This window comes from Natator depressus, chromosome 3, assembly GCF_965152275.1.
Source record: "Natator depressus isolate rNatDep1 chromosome 3, rNatDep2.hap1, whole genome shotgun sequence".
Taxonomy (NCBI): Eukaryota; Metazoa; Chordata; order Testudines; family Cheloniidae; genus Natator; species Natator depressus.
In genome coordinates, this window is record NC_134236.1 from 134,845,162 (window position 1) to 134,862,184 (window position 17,023).

General features: G+C 39.1%; 1 protein-coding gene across 2 annotated transcripts in view; it reads right to left on the minus strand.

Annotated features, from left to right (window-relative positions):
* Positions 1–1,540: 1,540 nt before the first annotated feature.
* The window catches only part of ERO1B (endoplasmic reticulum oxidoreductase 1 beta), a 59,218-nt gene continuing 43,735 nt past the window's right edge, over positions 1,541–17,023 (minus strand). For both annotated transcript variants that reach the window (XM_074948890.1, XM_074948889.1), the window contains exons 10-16: positions 15,736–15,762; positions 12,858–12,950; positions 12,418–12,664; positions 11,298–11,367; positions 6,224–6,310; positions 4,232–4,365; positions 1,541–3,193 (exon numbers count right to left, since the gene is read on the minus strand). In XM_074948890.1, coding sequence (XP_074804991.1) covers positions 3,133–3,193; positions 4,232–4,365; positions 6,224–6,310; positions 11,298–11,367; positions 12,418–12,664; positions 12,858–12,950; positions 15,736–15,762 — 719 coding nt within the window. In that variant the 3' untranslated portion in view covers positions 1,541–3,132. The remainder of the gene's footprint in view (positions 3,194–4,231; positions 4,366–6,223; positions 6,311–11,297; positions 11,368–12,417; positions 12,665–12,857; positions 12,951–15,735; positions 15,763–17,023) is intronic.

A 17,023-nucleotide genomic window follows, 5' to 3' on the forward strand; every position in this document is an offset into this window, starting at 1 on the left:
TGAGTCTAAAACCCTCCTCCACCCCTTAATAATTAACCCAAAAGCCAGGAGAATGACAAAAAAGGTAAATAATGGAGTGTCTCTCAGTCAGCTATAATAAGTCATTAAAAACAGATATTTTAAATCTTAAGTGCCTGAGAACTAAAAACATGGCAGCTAAGAAAGGAAAGAAGTCTCTTGTTATATTACCGGGCAAGGAAACCCTACATTAACATTTTGAGGTTGTCATTAGTTTACTCTCACTGCCTTAAGACGTCTATTAATGAGTTATACCAATGTTATGTAATGATTAAATAGTAATGTATAAAGACCAGATATCAGCTTCAATGCTAATTTATTTAACACCAACCAAAATGATTTTTCCATTTAATTTTCATCAGTTTGACTCCAAAGCAAATATGGAGAGCAGGATAGCCTATTTCCTTTTCAATCAAATGAAAAAGGCAGTAGTTTTGTTTATGGACTGGGAAGGTTACGAGAAGAACACAGTACATAATGCTGCTTTCAAAGTTTTTTCCGCTCTGAACTGTAGAGGGCAACATTATGGAATCTAACACACTTTAACATGACCTATAGTTACAATACTATCAGAGGTGAAAGTAAGCCGGTACACCCCGGTACGGTGTACCGGTAAGAGCTGGTGTGCCGTACCGGACCGGCTTTCCCAGATCGCAATTTAAAGCCCTGGGGTAGCAACGGCAGGGCTGCGGCAGGGATTTAAGGGGCCGCGGAGCTCCAGCCGCTGCTACCGCCCCAGCCCTTTAAATCCCCGCCCGAGCCCTGCTGCCGAAGCCCTGGGGTAGCGTCGGCGGGGCTCTGGTGGGGATTTAAAGGGCCCCAGAGCTCCAGCCCCTGCTACCGCCCCAGCCCTTTAAATCCCCACCACGGCTACCCCAGGGCTCAGGCAACAGGGCTCAGTCGGGGATTTAAAGGGCCCCGGAGCTCCAGCCACCGCGCTACCCCCCCGGGGCCCTTTAAATCCCAGCTTGAGCCCTGCTGCCCGAGCCCTGGGGTAGAGGTGGGGGGGCTCTGGTGGGGATTTAAATGGCCCCAGAGCTCCAGCAGCTGCTACCGCCCCAGGCCTTTAAATCCCCGACGGAGCCATGCTGCCGAAGCCCTGGGGTAGTGGCGGTGGGGCTCCGGAGTGGATTTAAAGGGCCGGGATGGTAGTGGCGGCTGGAGCCCAGGGGCCCTTTAAATCTCTGACAGAGACCGGCCGCCACTACCCCAGGGCTCGGGTAGCAGGGCTCAGGCGGGGATTTAAAGGGCTTGGGGCTCCAGCAGCCGCTACCACAGCGGAGCCCCAGGCCCTTTAAAGCTCTGCCAGACCCCAGAGCCCCAGGGTAGCGGTGGCAACCAGGAGCCCCCAGGGCTCTTCAGTGATTTAAAGGGCCCGGGGCTCCACTGCGGCAGCTGGAGCCCCGGGCCCTTTAAATCGTCCCTAAGTCCCAGGGTTCCCAGCCGCCTTTGCAGCTGGAGCCCTGGGCCTTTATATCAAGATTTAAAGGGCCCGGGGATTTAAGGCCCTGCCTCTTCCAATTAAGTTCACGCCTCTTCCAGTTGAGGCCATGCCCCCTGCTCAGGGCTCCGGCATACCGGTAAGTCCTCTAACTTACTTTCACCCCTGAATACTATACACTTTATAAACAAAAACACTGAGTAAGATTTGGTAGGATGAGAAAGGTTTAAGAGCACTTTTTATTTATTTATTTTGTAAAGATCATTTTAAGTTTAAGAATAAAAGATGCTATAGACATATCTATATACTGTACCAGCATTACTGACATTCATAATGTACTCAGATAACTTCACTAAATACTACATTTATTACAGCTTAAGCAAACTGTTCAAAAATGCTATTTAATTTTATTACTTCAGTTTTAAATTTAAACAACTGTTGGTTGCTATTGATCAGTAGTACTTTTTGGAAACTGATGGAGCAAATTAACAATCAATTTACATAAGATGCTCTATGATATACCCGTTTCATTAAATATGTTGAATATCTTTTTGGAGAAGATATGGTTAGGGATTGCATAGATAAAAGTATGCATTATTAAATGTTGCCATGTTTTGCCATTTTAAAATGTTTTTTTGAAAAAATCAAGTCTATCAAAACAAGCTGTCTTTTTTGCACTGACCTTTTCATGCTGCTCAACAAACATAATCCCATTAAAGTCCATTCCAAACTGCATCCATTCTTAATGCATTTCCACTGCCCAAACAGAGAAAGAAGTATGATATTTTAACTTCTTATAATGCTAAAAGAACAATTCCTAAAGACTGAGCCTGTGATTCTAGGGAAGGAGAGGAAAAAGGGGAGGCTGGAGCGCATGTTTGATCAGAGCTCCTCATACTAGCAGTGCTCCACTAACAACCCCATGGGGTAAACCAAGGTTGCCGAGTTAGGGCTCTGGAGAAATAACGTTCATCCTTATTCCGTCAGCGAGAAGGCAGTTATGACAGTGTGTGCATGTGTGGATCAAGGAAGTTTAAAAACAAGGGCATGGTGAGAAACAGTTGGCATCAATGAGGTGCCAAGGACCTCACAGCACAAAATAAATTTTCTGTTAATGAATTTCCCATTGTTTAGAGTTATACAATGCAAGGAAATAAAAAAGCAAGTGAAAACTGAAGAAAAACAAAAAGAAAATAAGGATTTTCTTCTATACAGCTAGAATCAAGCAGTGACTACTCCCTTAGAATACTTTCATGTCCAATATTTAAAAGGGGGACCACTTATTTTTGTTTGAAGCAGCGCAAGTTCGTTCACATCAACATTGCATTCAAGATGTAGGAACAGTAATTTAATGTTAAACAATTATCCTTGAATGAAAGACAACAGTGAAACAAAGAAAATGTATATAAAATGGCGATACAACAGAACAATGACCAGAGAGAAACTTGACAGGAGATCAGCATAATTTATGTGTTTAAAAACTATATACTTCATTCATAAATATCTTTCTAATTAATAACCATTCCTATTTTAAACATAAATATTCAAGTTGGTATCTGATTTTTTCATTTTTTTTAAATCAGCTTGTAGTATAAGTCCTGTAAGGATCCATTTCTTTTTGCTTGATGCAGTCATTTAATGGTCATCACTACTGGGATGGGTAAAAACCATCATTACCTAGTATGTTGTAATAAAAGTTTAAAATTCTGCAACTCTTTTATACTTGTGGAAAGCCTGTAAAACAAAAACAAACCCACTTTGTATTAGTTTATGTTGAAAATAGCAAAGATTTTGCAAATTCTTCTTCCATTTGTTTGTTTCAGGACAGTAACTAGAGATTTTTAAACAATTCTAAAAGTAAAACTTCTTTTCCCTCCAAAAATCTGCCCTATTTATAAGACTGACAACTATATTTAAGTGAGAGATTAGAAGGATTTCAAAAGAATTCCCTTACTTCATTATTTTATTTAAAAGACAACCAAATTTGCTAAGCAAAGTTCAATAGCTGTTTAATCCTACCTAAACTGGTTTCAGTGGGGGGAGGGGGGGGTGCCAAAAACCTGTAAAGCTTGCTCAGTTGCCCAGAGCCTAGTATGAGGAATAAAGTGGAGGTTTTTCACCCTTAAAAATTGTAACTCACACTGATGAAATAAAACTTTAGACTGATTCTTTGCAGACAGGCAAAATTCTGCCAATTTTTTACCAATGAAACAGCTACACTAAAGATATATAGTGATGTGGAAAAAATGAGCACCACACCAAAACTTTGCTCATTTGTAAAACTGAATTAGAACTAAGCATGTTTTTTTTTTTTTTTTTTTAAAGGTTCTCTAACACGCAGGTAACACTTTTGCACCTGTCCCACATTTTTCATGTGTGCACATTCAGGACCCAAAGTGCATCACTACTGAGAGAAGAGCTGCACTCATAGTATTCCTGGCTCAGAAAGAAAAAGTATCAGAAATCTCATGATAAAGCTTGTTGAAGAGATTCAAAGCCAAAATTTCTAAACTTAATTTCTGATAGCTACGATATGCATTCATTCTTGTGTATTTATCCAAATACGAACATTTTGAGACTTGCCATCATCACTACTCCAAATAGTTCGCACCAAGGTGTTAGTGATATTTATAAACTTACTTACCCTTCTCCTCCTCCCGAAAAAAGGTAATCTCAACCTATTTTTGTCACAGATTTTATTAAGAGTTAACCTTAAAATCTACAGCCTGCTGTTAGATACCTTCAAACAAACAAACAAAAAAGGTAACTTACCTTCCAAAAGCATTTAGGAGAGCAACTATTTCTTGACGTGTGAGTTGAAAACCTTTTGACGGGCTATTCTCGGGAAGGTTCTGAATCTCTTTTTCAGAGAATAAAATCTTTAGAGCAGTTCCTAAGCCTTGAGTCTAAAAGAAATTCAGCATTTTTAACCATTAATAAAACAGTCTAGTTCACCCTTGCAAATTGTCAAGAGAAATTTACTTATTCAGGCATAACTCCATCTTACAAACAACACTGCCTTCCCCTTCAACACCTGGACATGCTCCCACATGTACCAGTACACACCTAACAATGTGCATGCACTCCTCCAATTACACACCAAGTTCATCCTCTCTCTTTTACACATACTCCTCACCTTCAAATTAATGAATTCTCTTCCCATCACCATCAAATTTCAGTTCTTCCCTCTCCCTAGCCACTTCCTCCCAAATTCATGATTTTTCTTCTCTGCCGAACCAAATCTACTACCACAAAGCAGCAGCTCTTCAAGGTTGCTAAAGCCACCTGAGCCCCTCTCCCCTAATCAGGCATCCTCATGGCTGCCTCAAAAACCTCTCTCCCTCAGTCAAACCATTAGGCTCCTCACCTCCTGGCTGCTCCACTTTCAGTGTTACTACTTTAGCCTCTGCAGGGAAAGAGGGAGAGGTTTCTGCTTTAACTCCTTCCTTTGTGTGTAGAAAGTGGCTATTAGAGATTCTGAAATGCTAAGGTGCCAGTTACCTTCTATTCCCCCCCCCCACACACACACACATATATATACTTCTATGGCCTTTGAGCAGGGGATTGGACTAGATGGCCTCCTGAGGTCTCTTCCAACCCTAATATTCTATGATTCTATTATAAGGACCCATTGGATCTGAGCAGGAGGCAGTGGTTGGGGACAGTTTCAAGAGGATGCTGCAGGACAGGAGAGGTGTGTGCCTGGCTTAAGTTGGCCTCTCATGAGGAGAAAAAAGGATAGTGGAAGCACAGAGGAGCCAGTGAGGGGGGGATCCTGAGGATTCAGCAGAGGTCATTACATTTGCTCCTCCACTTATTCTGCTGCTGAGCTGAAGGAGGGTGAGTGGAGCTCCCTAAATGCCTGATGGTGTAATGCCAGCAATTGCTCTCACAGTATTGGTTATTCTCAGTTCACATTTTTAAGACTATTTCCAACACTCAGGGGTAGTAAACTTAAATTAAAAGCAGAATTTAAAGTTAAGATCTGCAGAAGTCAAGACACTGGTAGTGTTATCAACACTTGCAGTTTTATTGTGAGTCTTGTAACATTTGGCTTCTTTCTTAAAGCTGCAGTTCCTGAAGGCTAATGAATACATGAGAATCTCAGCTTTCATTTTAAAAAAGGTTCTAGCCCTAATGGTTGCAGAGAGAAGTCTGAAATCATGAAGTGAGGAGGACACCCTAAAGATGCAGAAACTAGAAAGCAAACAGAGTGTCCACAAATATTTGAAGTCTCAGGATTCTTAAATCAATCTCATAATTTCTGAATGCTTGTAAGTAGAAATACTGCATTTGTTATACTTGACAGGAAAGCTTCCTATTTTCTGTTGGCAGGGGCGATTTTGCAAGGTTCATCTATTTACTGCATATTAGACATATACACAAACGTGTCTTAAGATGGTTATAAAAGACATCACTAATGGGATTTTGCTTTTGAGGTTTGCTGAAAATTATGTTTCATAACTTTGTGAACATTTACATCTTAATCAGTGAAGTAACTGTGGCAAATACTAATAGTTTCTAGAACTTATTTTGAACATATAAGAAGTGCTATACAACATTTGAGCAATACCACATGGATATCAGAGAACTAAACAGTGACAGCCGTCAAATTACTAGATAAAATGGCAGATTCCCAAAAGGTATGCATACACAGGAAAGCAAAGGGGATTAGTCCTGCTTTGAGCAGGGGGTTGGACTAGATGATCTCCTGAGGTCTCTTCCAACCCTGATATTCAATGATTCTATAAAAATAGAACGTACCTGCAGTTTGCCCCACAATCTGCATTTATCGCATCCAACACAATCCATTATGCGGGATATATTTTTGAAATGCAACCTGAATTCTTCCTAGCAATAAACACAGAAAAAAAGTTTCACGCTAAGGCAGGCTTTTAAAAGAAGTCTAGTGCTTTAAGCAGTTTAGAAAGTAGCAAGCTCACTAATTTGGAGAACCTACTATTTGTGGAAAATATGGAATTCTGGTTGATGTTATGAAATAGTTATGAAATTGTATTGTGGAATGCCTCTATGTGGATGTAAACATAAGAACATAAAAACAGGCATAGTGGGTCAGACCAAAGGTCCATCTAGCCAAGTATCCTGTATTCCAACAGTAGCCAATATCAGGTGCCCCAGAGGGAATGAACAGAACAGGTAATCATCAAGTGATCCTGTTCCTGTTGCTCATTCCCAGCTTCTGGCAAACAGAGGCTAGGGACACCATCCCTGCCCATCCTGGCTAATAGCCATTGATGAACCTATCCTCCATGAATTTATCTAGTTCTTTTTTATGCCCTGTTATAGTCTTGGCCTTGACAACATCCTCTGGCAAACAGTTCCACAGGCTGACTGTGCGTCGTGTGAAGAAATACTTCCTTTGTTCGTTTTAAACATGCTACCTATTAATTTCATTTGGTGACCCCTAGTTCTTGTGTTATGAGAAGGAGTAAATAACATTCCTTATTTACTTTCTCCACACCAGTCATGATTTTATAGACTTCTATCATATTCTCCCTTAGTCATCTCTTTCCAAACTGAAAAGTCCTACTCTTATTAATCTCTCCTCATACGGAAGCCATTCCATACCCCTAATAATTTTTGTTCCCCTTTTCTGAACCTTTTCCAATTCTAATACATCTTGCAGTATTCAAGAAGTGGTGTACCATGGATTTATATCGAGGCAATATGATATTTTCTGTCTTATTATCATTATTTCTTAATGATTCCCAACATTCTCTTTGCTTTTTTGACTGTTGCTGCACATTGAGTGGATGTTTTCAGAGAACAATCCATAATGACCCCAAGATCTCTTTCTTGAGTAGTAACAGACAATTTAGACCCCATGATTTTACAATGTATAGTTGGGATTATGTTTTCCAAGGTGCATTACTTTGCATTTATCGACACTGAATTTCATCTGCCATTTTGTTGCCCAGTCACCCAGTTTTGAGAGATCCTTTTGTAGCTCTTCTCTGTCTGGGACTTAACTATCTTGAGCAATTTTGTCAAATTTTGCCACCTCACTGTTTACCCCTTTTTCCAGATCATTTATGAATATATTGAATAGGACTGGTCCAAGTACAGACCCCTTGGGGACACCACTATTTACCTCTCTCTATTCTGAAAACAGACCATTTACTCCTATCCTTTGTTTCCTATCTTTTAACCAGTTACCAATCCATGAGAGGACCTTCCCTCTTAGCCCATGACAGCTTACTTTGCTTAAGAGCCTTTGGTGAGGGACCTTGTCAAAGGCTTTCTGAAAATCTAAGTACACTAAATCCACTGGATCCTCCTTGTTCACATGCTTGTTGACCTCCTCAAAGAATTCTAGCATATTGGTGAGGCAAGATTTCCCTTTACAAAAACCATGTTGACTCTTCCTCAACATATTATGTTCATCTATGAGCCTGACAATTTTGTTCTTAATTATAGTTTCAACCAGTTTGCCCAGTACTGAAGTCAGGTTTACCAGCCTCTAATTGCTGGGATCAACTCTGGAGCCTCTTTAAAAATTGGCGTCACATTAGCTATCCTCCAGGCATTTCATACAGAAGCTGATCTAAATGATGGTTTAGAGATTACAGTTAATAGTTCTGCGATTTCACATTTGAGTTCCTTGAGAACTCTTGGGTGAATACTATCTGGTCCTGGTGACTTATTACTGTTTAATATATCAATTTCTTCCAAAACCTCCTCTCATGGCTGTTAGGATATAGATATTCAGGCCTGTCTGTAAAGGCCTATATTCTAAGAATTTAGGTGTATTCTTATCACTTAGCTAGTTACAGAGGTATAAAAGAAAGAATCAAAATCACTGTCTGCCGGTGTAAGGACCTTCTCTTACTGTGTCATTCTGAGGCCCTGTTGTTAGGCTAAGGCCTTTGGCTAAGCAACAGAGGCAGCCATAAGCTGGGAAGCGAACGGTCACATCCTCACATTCCAAACTCGTCACATTGAAATAAGGTGCTATTGGGCTGTTAGGAATACAATCCTGTCCTGATAATGCCTATTGCCTCCAGAGAAAGGGAAGTGCTAGAAAATGTAAAAGGAAACTTAGTTTGATAGCATCCTGTCTGGCAAGAACTCACTTATCAATAGCTGGGATGTGAAATCCTCATTTCTTTGTTCTATCACTGTAGTCCCCATTTCCCTATTGTTTGTATAATCTCTGCTGGTTCTGTGATTGTTTCTGTCTGCTGTATAATTAATTTTGCAGGGTGTAAACTAATTAAGGTGGTGGGATATAATTGGTTAAATAATCATGTTACAATACGTTAGGATTGGTTAGTTAAATTTCAGTAAAATGATTGGTTAAGGTATAGCTAAGCAGAACTCAAGTTTTACTATATAGTCTGCAGTCAATCAGGAAGTGTGTGTGTGGGGGGGAATGGGAACAGGGAATGGGGGTGGGGAAACTGGAATCATGTTTAGCTAAGGGCAGGAATGGGAACAGGGACACAGGTAAGGCTCTGTGGTGTCAGAGCTGGGAAGGGGGACACTAAGGAAGGAAACTGGAATCATGCTTGCTGGAAGCTCACCCCAATAAACATCGAATTGTTTGCACCTTTGGACTTCGGGTATTGTTGCTCTCTGTTCATGCGAGAAGGACCAGGAAAGTAAGTGGGTGAAGGAATAAGCCCCCTAACAATGACACCTCAATCTGGGACAGTTCCTCAGATTTGTCACCTAAAAAGAATGGCTCAGGTTTGGGAACCTCCCTCACATCTTCAGCAATGAAGACTGATGCAAAGAAATTAATTTCGTTTCTCCGCAATGGACTTATCGTCCTTGAGTGCTCCTTTGGCATCTCGATCGTCCAGTGACCCCACTAGTTGTTTAGCAGGCTTCTTACTTCTGACGTACTTAAAAATTTTTGCTATTACTTTTTGAGTCTTTAGCTAGCTGTTCTTCAAACTCTTTTTTGGCCTTCCTAATTATATTTTTACACTTCATTTGCCAGAGTTTATATGCTCCTTTTATTTTCCTCACTAGGATTTAACTTCCACTTTTTAAAGGATGCCTTTTTGCCTCCCTTATTTGCTAACAGGGGCTATAGCATGTCTCTGCCAGATCAGGGATAATAGTCAGTGACTGAACATTAATGGTTGCCCATCAGGGAGAAACATCTTGGGACAATGGGTTGGCTAAAGCTAGGAGAAGCTAGCTAGCTCCTCCAACTTCTCGGTAGGGAGTGGAGAGTGGAAAATCCTCAATAGCAGAAGGAAGAAACCAAGTGTTGGTAAGGGACATATAAACTTGAGGAACTCACAAAGCATGACACAGGAAGCTTTGAGCAAGAAAGAGGGGCATACTTTTGTAGCAAGGATGACCTGTGATGATAATTGTGGGGCCAGCCAATGTCAGAAAAAGCTAGCTAACCTAGAGCAGGAGAGAGGCTACATGACTCTGAAGAAAAACTATGATCTGAGCAGAAGGGTCCTGGACACCCCAAAGGACTTTGCCAAAGCCCAAAGAACTCTCCAAGCTGGGAAATTAGAATCTTGTGCAAAGTCTGTTTGTGTTTGCTTTCAATATCAGATGCCCCTAATAACAAACTGTAAATTCAGAGCACCCATGTGGCTGGAATTTATAGCAGAAGGTGTGGTAAACTATGGAGAAGTCTGAGGGATCAGCAGTCCCTGGGACAAGGCAGTTGGACCACAGAGGTCCCAGCAGAGGATCTGCAGCCTGAGGGTGTCCCTAGAGATACCAGCCAGTGACAGTTGCCTGTATTCTGTTCAGGTTCAAGAGTCTGAAAGAGTACACATGACTCAGTAAGGTGGGCCCCAAACACAACATCCTAGTGAGTATTCAGATGTGGGAGGTTGTGTGTATGTATGTATGTGTAATTACTGAGTAATGTTTTCCACCAAAGGAGATGGGAAAAACAAGATTAGGCATACCATCTCCAATTCCCTAAATGGATTTCCTGTGAAGAATTACAAAATAGATGTTTAGCAGAAAATATGAACATGCAACTATCTGTACATCATAGTGAAACTAGATGGCCTGTCAACTCATTTAAGGAGGCAAAATTAGGAGAAAACACAAATTGAATCCATATGTATCCACAGCATTTTATCTAGTTAGTAGCTGCTGGGCCTAACTAATTTTCTGACAATGCTAATAGTTTCGTCGGCAACCCCTGTAATGTAAATAAAATTACTACACTACAAATGAAACAATGATACGAAGAACAGATTTGCACCTTTACTGTTTACTAATTCAGTGATCCAAGTTTCTGAATCTGAACAAAAGACCATGCAATAATGACAAATGTTGATCACATGGATGGAGTGCTTTAAGATTAACTATCTGCCTCTACGAATCAAGGTTTCCTCATGTAAAATTCTTACTCAAGCTTGTTTGGAACTGCATTACACCTCCCCACCTTGTTAAAGGATAAGATGAAGCTTCGTGGGAAACACTTTATTTAAAAACAATACTGCTTCTATCACTAAGACTGATTCCATGAATTTGTCTTGCCACAGTAACAGTGGCAGAACAATGCACTCCAGTACAGATTTCAATCTGCCAGGCTGAGGATACAAGAGAAAAGCAACTCGTAAGCAGCCTTAATGGTCATTTTTGGATTTGTCACGCAATCTTCTTTATTGCCAAGCAGATGAAATTAGGTCAATTTGTTATAGGTTACTAAGTTTCTTTTACAAGGTCCAAAACACAATGCTATTCTCATTGTCCCTTCCCTGCATCCACCCTAGGTACACTGCTGTGAAGGTTTATTAAAAGTGGTTCTGTTGTGTAAGTAAATAATATTCTGGGTTTTAATCATTCAAAAAAATGTATATTAGGGATGTGTTTAGGACTTTACCTTTAACGACTTGGCCCCTTTTTTATCTCCTGCAAACATGGACTTTTCATCAAAGTGCATTGGAAAGGATCTGCTCAAACAAAAAATTGTAAAGAAAATCAGCACACACTACAATTTATCATCCAAGTTTACAGTATAACTCTCCTAACTATTTTACAATTACTTGGAAATTTCTGCTCTGGTTCATTGAAGACAAGTCACGATTGCATTAATCAGCACTGCCGCACAGGCTAACACACACTATAAGCATAGTAAACCACAAAGTCAAAAAAACCCAATCCTCTGCCATGTCTGAGGTGTGTATTAATCTGCATTAACATAAAGCCAAAAGTATCTCAGGATTATAAAAAGAGCATTCTTAAAAAGTCAACTTTTTTGAACTCTCAGTCCATACAAAACAGTTTCTTGGGATTGCCGTATATGGTACCCATTTTATAAATTTAACACTACCTTATTTGAAGCAGTTTATTTGTTTTGCAGAGATTTCTCTTTGCTCCCCTCTGCCCACTAATCAAGACCCCTTTCTCCCATAGATCCTCTTAGTGTTCTTCTTGCAGCCTAAAAGTTACTTAGTTTTGTTATGATTTAGGATATGAATAACTATCTGAGTTTTTCTAGTACAAAACGAAGCAGAAGGCTGACTGAGTCACACAGTAGAAGAGGGGAAATGAGGTGACCTAGAACAAAGTCTAGTCAAAGGGACGCTAAATATGAGTTGGTTGTGGGGACTCCCAAGTAGCAGACATACAAGAGGAGAGGAAATTGAGCAACGGGATAATCTACTTGTAAAAACTGGTTTAGCAGCAGGATCTCTGCTAAAGTTAGATGCTACATTTTACTAATATTTTATATTAAATGGCAAGAAATCTATTTTGAACACCTGGGAAAATGAGGGTTGGATGTTTTAAAATGTTTCTTAATGGCTCTAACAAGAAATGTTTCCTCCTCCTCCTGTTTTTTGGCCCCTCCTCCTTTCCAATGCACCGTTCCAACTTGTCTCCTCATTCTCTTCCCCACCATCATTTTCTTTATCCGGCTTCTCCAAACTTTCTATCCATCCAAAAGTCACCTCTGTTCCTAGAAGATGGCTGAAATAGCCATACAAAATCTAATGTCTCACTTTGTATCTCTGAAGATGTCTAGCAAGAGGGTTTTAGATTCAGCATCCTCTTGGACATTTCCAGTGTAAAGGTCTACAAATGAACGCTCGAAGTACGGTGCAACTTTTGACAAAGCACGCAGCTCAATCAAATATAAGAAATATAAATTCTTTAGCCTCCTTGGTCCTTCTCCTTTTGTTTCAATAGGGTCAAAGCGATGAATAAACTCCTTGACATTGTGTCCCCAACGAGGCTTCCCCCAGGTTTCTAAGCAGAGAACAGAAAGATAATTTTCAGTAAAGACAAACAACTACTGCACAAATACATAGACAAACTGTGTTTATATACACACATTTAATAGGCTTAATATACAAACAAACAGACAGGACAAACAACTATTTCCAATGGCCATATAAGATGAGACACATTTTCAGGGCTCTTACATAAAAATATAAATTACCTTCAAGAAGATAGTTTGCACACAGATGTAAGTTGATGCTAACATGAAGTCCAGAAATGAGTTTATAGAATACTCTTTTCTCCAGACAAAGACCTGGTTAGAAAAAGCATTGATTATTAAAAATATCATTAAGATAAAAAAAAATGTTCACTGAAAATGTGATGCAAAATTTGCATTGTTTAACTTTTAGTGTTGGACTTAGAATTAAGGAAAATGCCACTTTAAAAAAAATTCTTATTGCTTTCAGTGGAAGAGTTTATATCTTAAGTCTACCATCTCACTCACTTGCCCCCCACCCCTCCATAACAGGCACACTTGTTCATTACCGGAAGGCTTTTGTCAGCACACATTAAAAAGAAAGGAGCATTTAAGTATTTGGTAAAAAAAATCAGGACAAATCTCCAAGCAAAAAAAATGTCATGTTTATGTAGTCTGGGTAAAACAGATTTTGAAATAATCTACTTTGGCCTCTACAGCTAGGGAGACAATTGTACTAGTGACCATCCAGAAAGTAAAACAAAAATAAAAACTACCCCCCCCCCCCCCACACACAAAAACCAAACAAACAAGGTATCCCAACCTAATGGTCACTGCTATCTGCAACTGATATTTTATGGCCAAATTTAAAGGCAGCATTTGAATCTGCTAAGATTGTTCTTTTTGGTTGCAGGCATAAATGCACAAAAAATGGCAAGAATAAAACAAATACTTGGACAAAACTGGCCAAGATAAATGAAACTTAATAGTGGCAGTGGAAGACCTCAAGGCCGCTGCTTAACTATGATACAACTTAAATATCAAGTTAGTTAAGATAAAACTGAGAACAAAAGAGGCAGAAAAAAACAAGACGGAAAGCAATTTCCTGGGGAAGTAGAAAGGGGAGACAATGAGGAGAACATAAAGAGCACCAGCAGCCACAAAACAATTTCATCACAAAAAAGGTGATGATCCAGGCATATGTCCAGACCCTTAAGGACATGATCACTGACACCACCCATGAGATGGTTTAACTGAAAAGTGCTATAGTAACTCAGAGGGCTGAAGACCCAAAAGATGTTGTTTAGTGCAAGTATTCGAAAACTGAAACAACATACTGATGATATTTGAGGGAGCAAAATCAAATTAAAGGGCAAATTAAAGGGAAAGTGGGAGTCTTCATTGGAAGGCAAACCAGAACAAGTCTTTGAGGAAGCATTTGAAGATGACAGTGGAGGTTGCATGACACAAGAAATGGGAGGACAACACAGGAATAAAGGGCTGTAAGTAAAAGGACATGGAGTCGCTTATGGAAGAAGGGGACTAGGAGGGAATCTGTTAAGGTCAAGTTAACTAGAAACCATATTTTCTGAAGTCAATAAGCAGTGTTGCCCCCGGTGTAGAGAGAGAAAACTGATACGTATGCTACTTCCAAATGTAGAGAATCTGTCTACACAGCGGGGTAATGTGCAGTAGGGGATTGTGATTTTTAAAGTGCAGAAACGTGTTTCACATGAATTGGTCTATGTAAACTCTGTTGTTGCACATTAAAAGTTCCCTAGTGCACTTCAATGTAGTACTACGGCACTACATTGAAATGCACTAGGGAACTTTTAGTGCACAGCAACAGGGTCTACACTGATCCATTAATGCTCAACTTGTTAATGCACTTTAAAAATCACCTTCCCTCCACCCCAAGTGCACTTTACCCCACTGAGGGGACAAACACTTACTACATATTTTCCAAAAGATTCTGGGTAAAATGGTCCTATTGCCAAACTGAAGTAACTGCCTTTTAGGAGGTCTGGCCTCCTTTACCGCCATATTATTTTATTTTAAAGAGCAGATATTATGCTTTCCTGTGCTAGTAGCTTTTACAGCTGCTAACAGCAGAAGTAAATGCTTTATGCAGAACAAAGTTAGCTGCTTAAAAGGCTTAATGATGTTTTCTTGCTCCAATTAACAAAATATTCTTTTCCACACCTCTAGGATACCTTTGGTTGCTATCGGTATTAAACCTGCTTGGCATTTTAAGGCAATTAAAAGGTAAAAAATTGCTTTTTGCTGCTAACTGTTCTTATTCTCGGTCTTAAAACCAATTCTGCTTGTATAAATGAGCGGTTCAACCACCCCTGCTTTCTAAAACATCTGACAATTAGTCCTAATAAAGATCCTAGCAATTTCTTTGTCTACTTCTTCATTTTAGATTCTAAAAATTGGGAGTCATGAGTAGCTAAATGGTGAGCATTTACAATAACAAGGCAACTGAACAAAAGAGGAGGTCTCTTCAAGTCTTTGAATGCCTCTTAAAGTACTTTTATTGCACAAAAATATCTCTGCATAAAAAGAGTGCATTCTGAGTATGATTGCTTGAATAATTTCAGGAGGCTAATTTACCCTGATTTCAAGTCCAATTTAGTTCACCCTAAATACTTTTAAAAACCTACACTACCAAAAACTCTTGATTTCACACACCATATGTAGGTTCATAAAGAAAAAAGATATTCATAAATCTTCGTGTAGATCAGCTGAACATAATATACAATCACCTAAATTTTCTAAAACATGTATGAGGACAGTTTTATCTACAGTACAAAACCCTATTGCATAGAGACAACTCTCTCATATATCATGGATAATTAGACTTGGAAAGTGAATACCAGTGTTCTAGCAGTGTAGAATGTCAACATAAGGGTACAAAATCTCTTACACATACTACAATAACTGATCCACTAACAAACAATTACTGGCTTTGGAATGAAGATGTACACTCACTCCAGGCACCAACCAAATATGATTGACAGTGAGTAGGGATAAGAAATTGGGGAGCACTACTGGTATCTGTTCTTTCTAATGCAATTAACATTAATTTTAGGCATCATTATATCAACTTTTCTTTTACCTTCTAGCCATGTGTAGAAAGATTCTCCTGAAAACACAAAAATACATAGTTAAATCCATCAGCATTCATTTGTACATATTAACATCCTTCAAGTAGAAACTAGGGCCGTCAAGCGATTAAATGACCTACACGATATCATTCATAAAGCTGGTCAGAACTGTTCAAAAGGCATTTTTTATGGATAGAACTTGCACTAAAAATGGCTTTTTGAACTATATGAAAATTTTGTGGAAAGTTTTCATATCTTAAAAAAATAATTTATTTTTCCATCAAATGGAAAAAAATTAATCAGTTCCCCTTCTCTTTTCCTTTTTCACTCACTTTTCCACTAGAAAAAAATGGAAATAGAAAGAGGGGAGGACCCAAACCTGAAACCTCAAAATCTGTTTATATTCTCAACAAATTTTTCATTTTATTAGTGAAAAAATTAAGATTTCTATGAAATTAAAAAAATTCTTGTTTCTTCCAAAAATTTTCAAGGAAGATTCTTATTTTTGACCAGCCCACACCACTCATTATTTCACACACAATAATGACTCCTCGTCTCCTTTGCAAACTAAATTCTCTTACTCTTTAATCTTTCCTAACATGAAAGTTTTCCTAGGCTTTTAATAATATTCAGTGATATCCTCTGGATCATTGCTATTTCTACTATATAATTTTTGAGATGGGGTGATCAAAAGTAATGAAAGTGTTCAGGCTAACAGCGTAACCACTGATTTATACAACAGCATATTTTCAACATTTTCTAACCCTTTCTTGATAGTTGAAAATCTTGTTTGCTTTGACTGCAACTGTGCAGGTTTTCACTGAGCTGTCCACAATGACCCCTAGATCTTTTTAGAAATCAGCAATCATAAAGCATTTCTTATTATACACAGACTACAATGGGGAAAAAAAGGGGGATAAAACACCCTGACTATATATAAAGAAACTATCCAGGTAAAAAAAAGCTGTTCTTTTCCTTTATCAAAATAAAAAGATTACATCTGCCATCAATGGAAAAGAGGAGAAACTCAAAGCCCTGCACAATTCAGGCCCAAAAGACTTCCACCCCATGTCTTGTAAAAACCTTCCCAGACCCGCTTTCATTTTTTCACCTTCACTCTTCTTGCTATTCATGTATTCCAGCAGCAAGACCATAAATATTCTTATGGGAAAAAGACAGACAAGTGAACTATATAATTAGGGCAACTATCTTGCCTCTTTTTTTCCCCCACTGGTAAAAAGAGTGAAAATTATTTCTTCCTCTCCATCCAAAAGAAGTTTATGCAACAAGTAAACAATC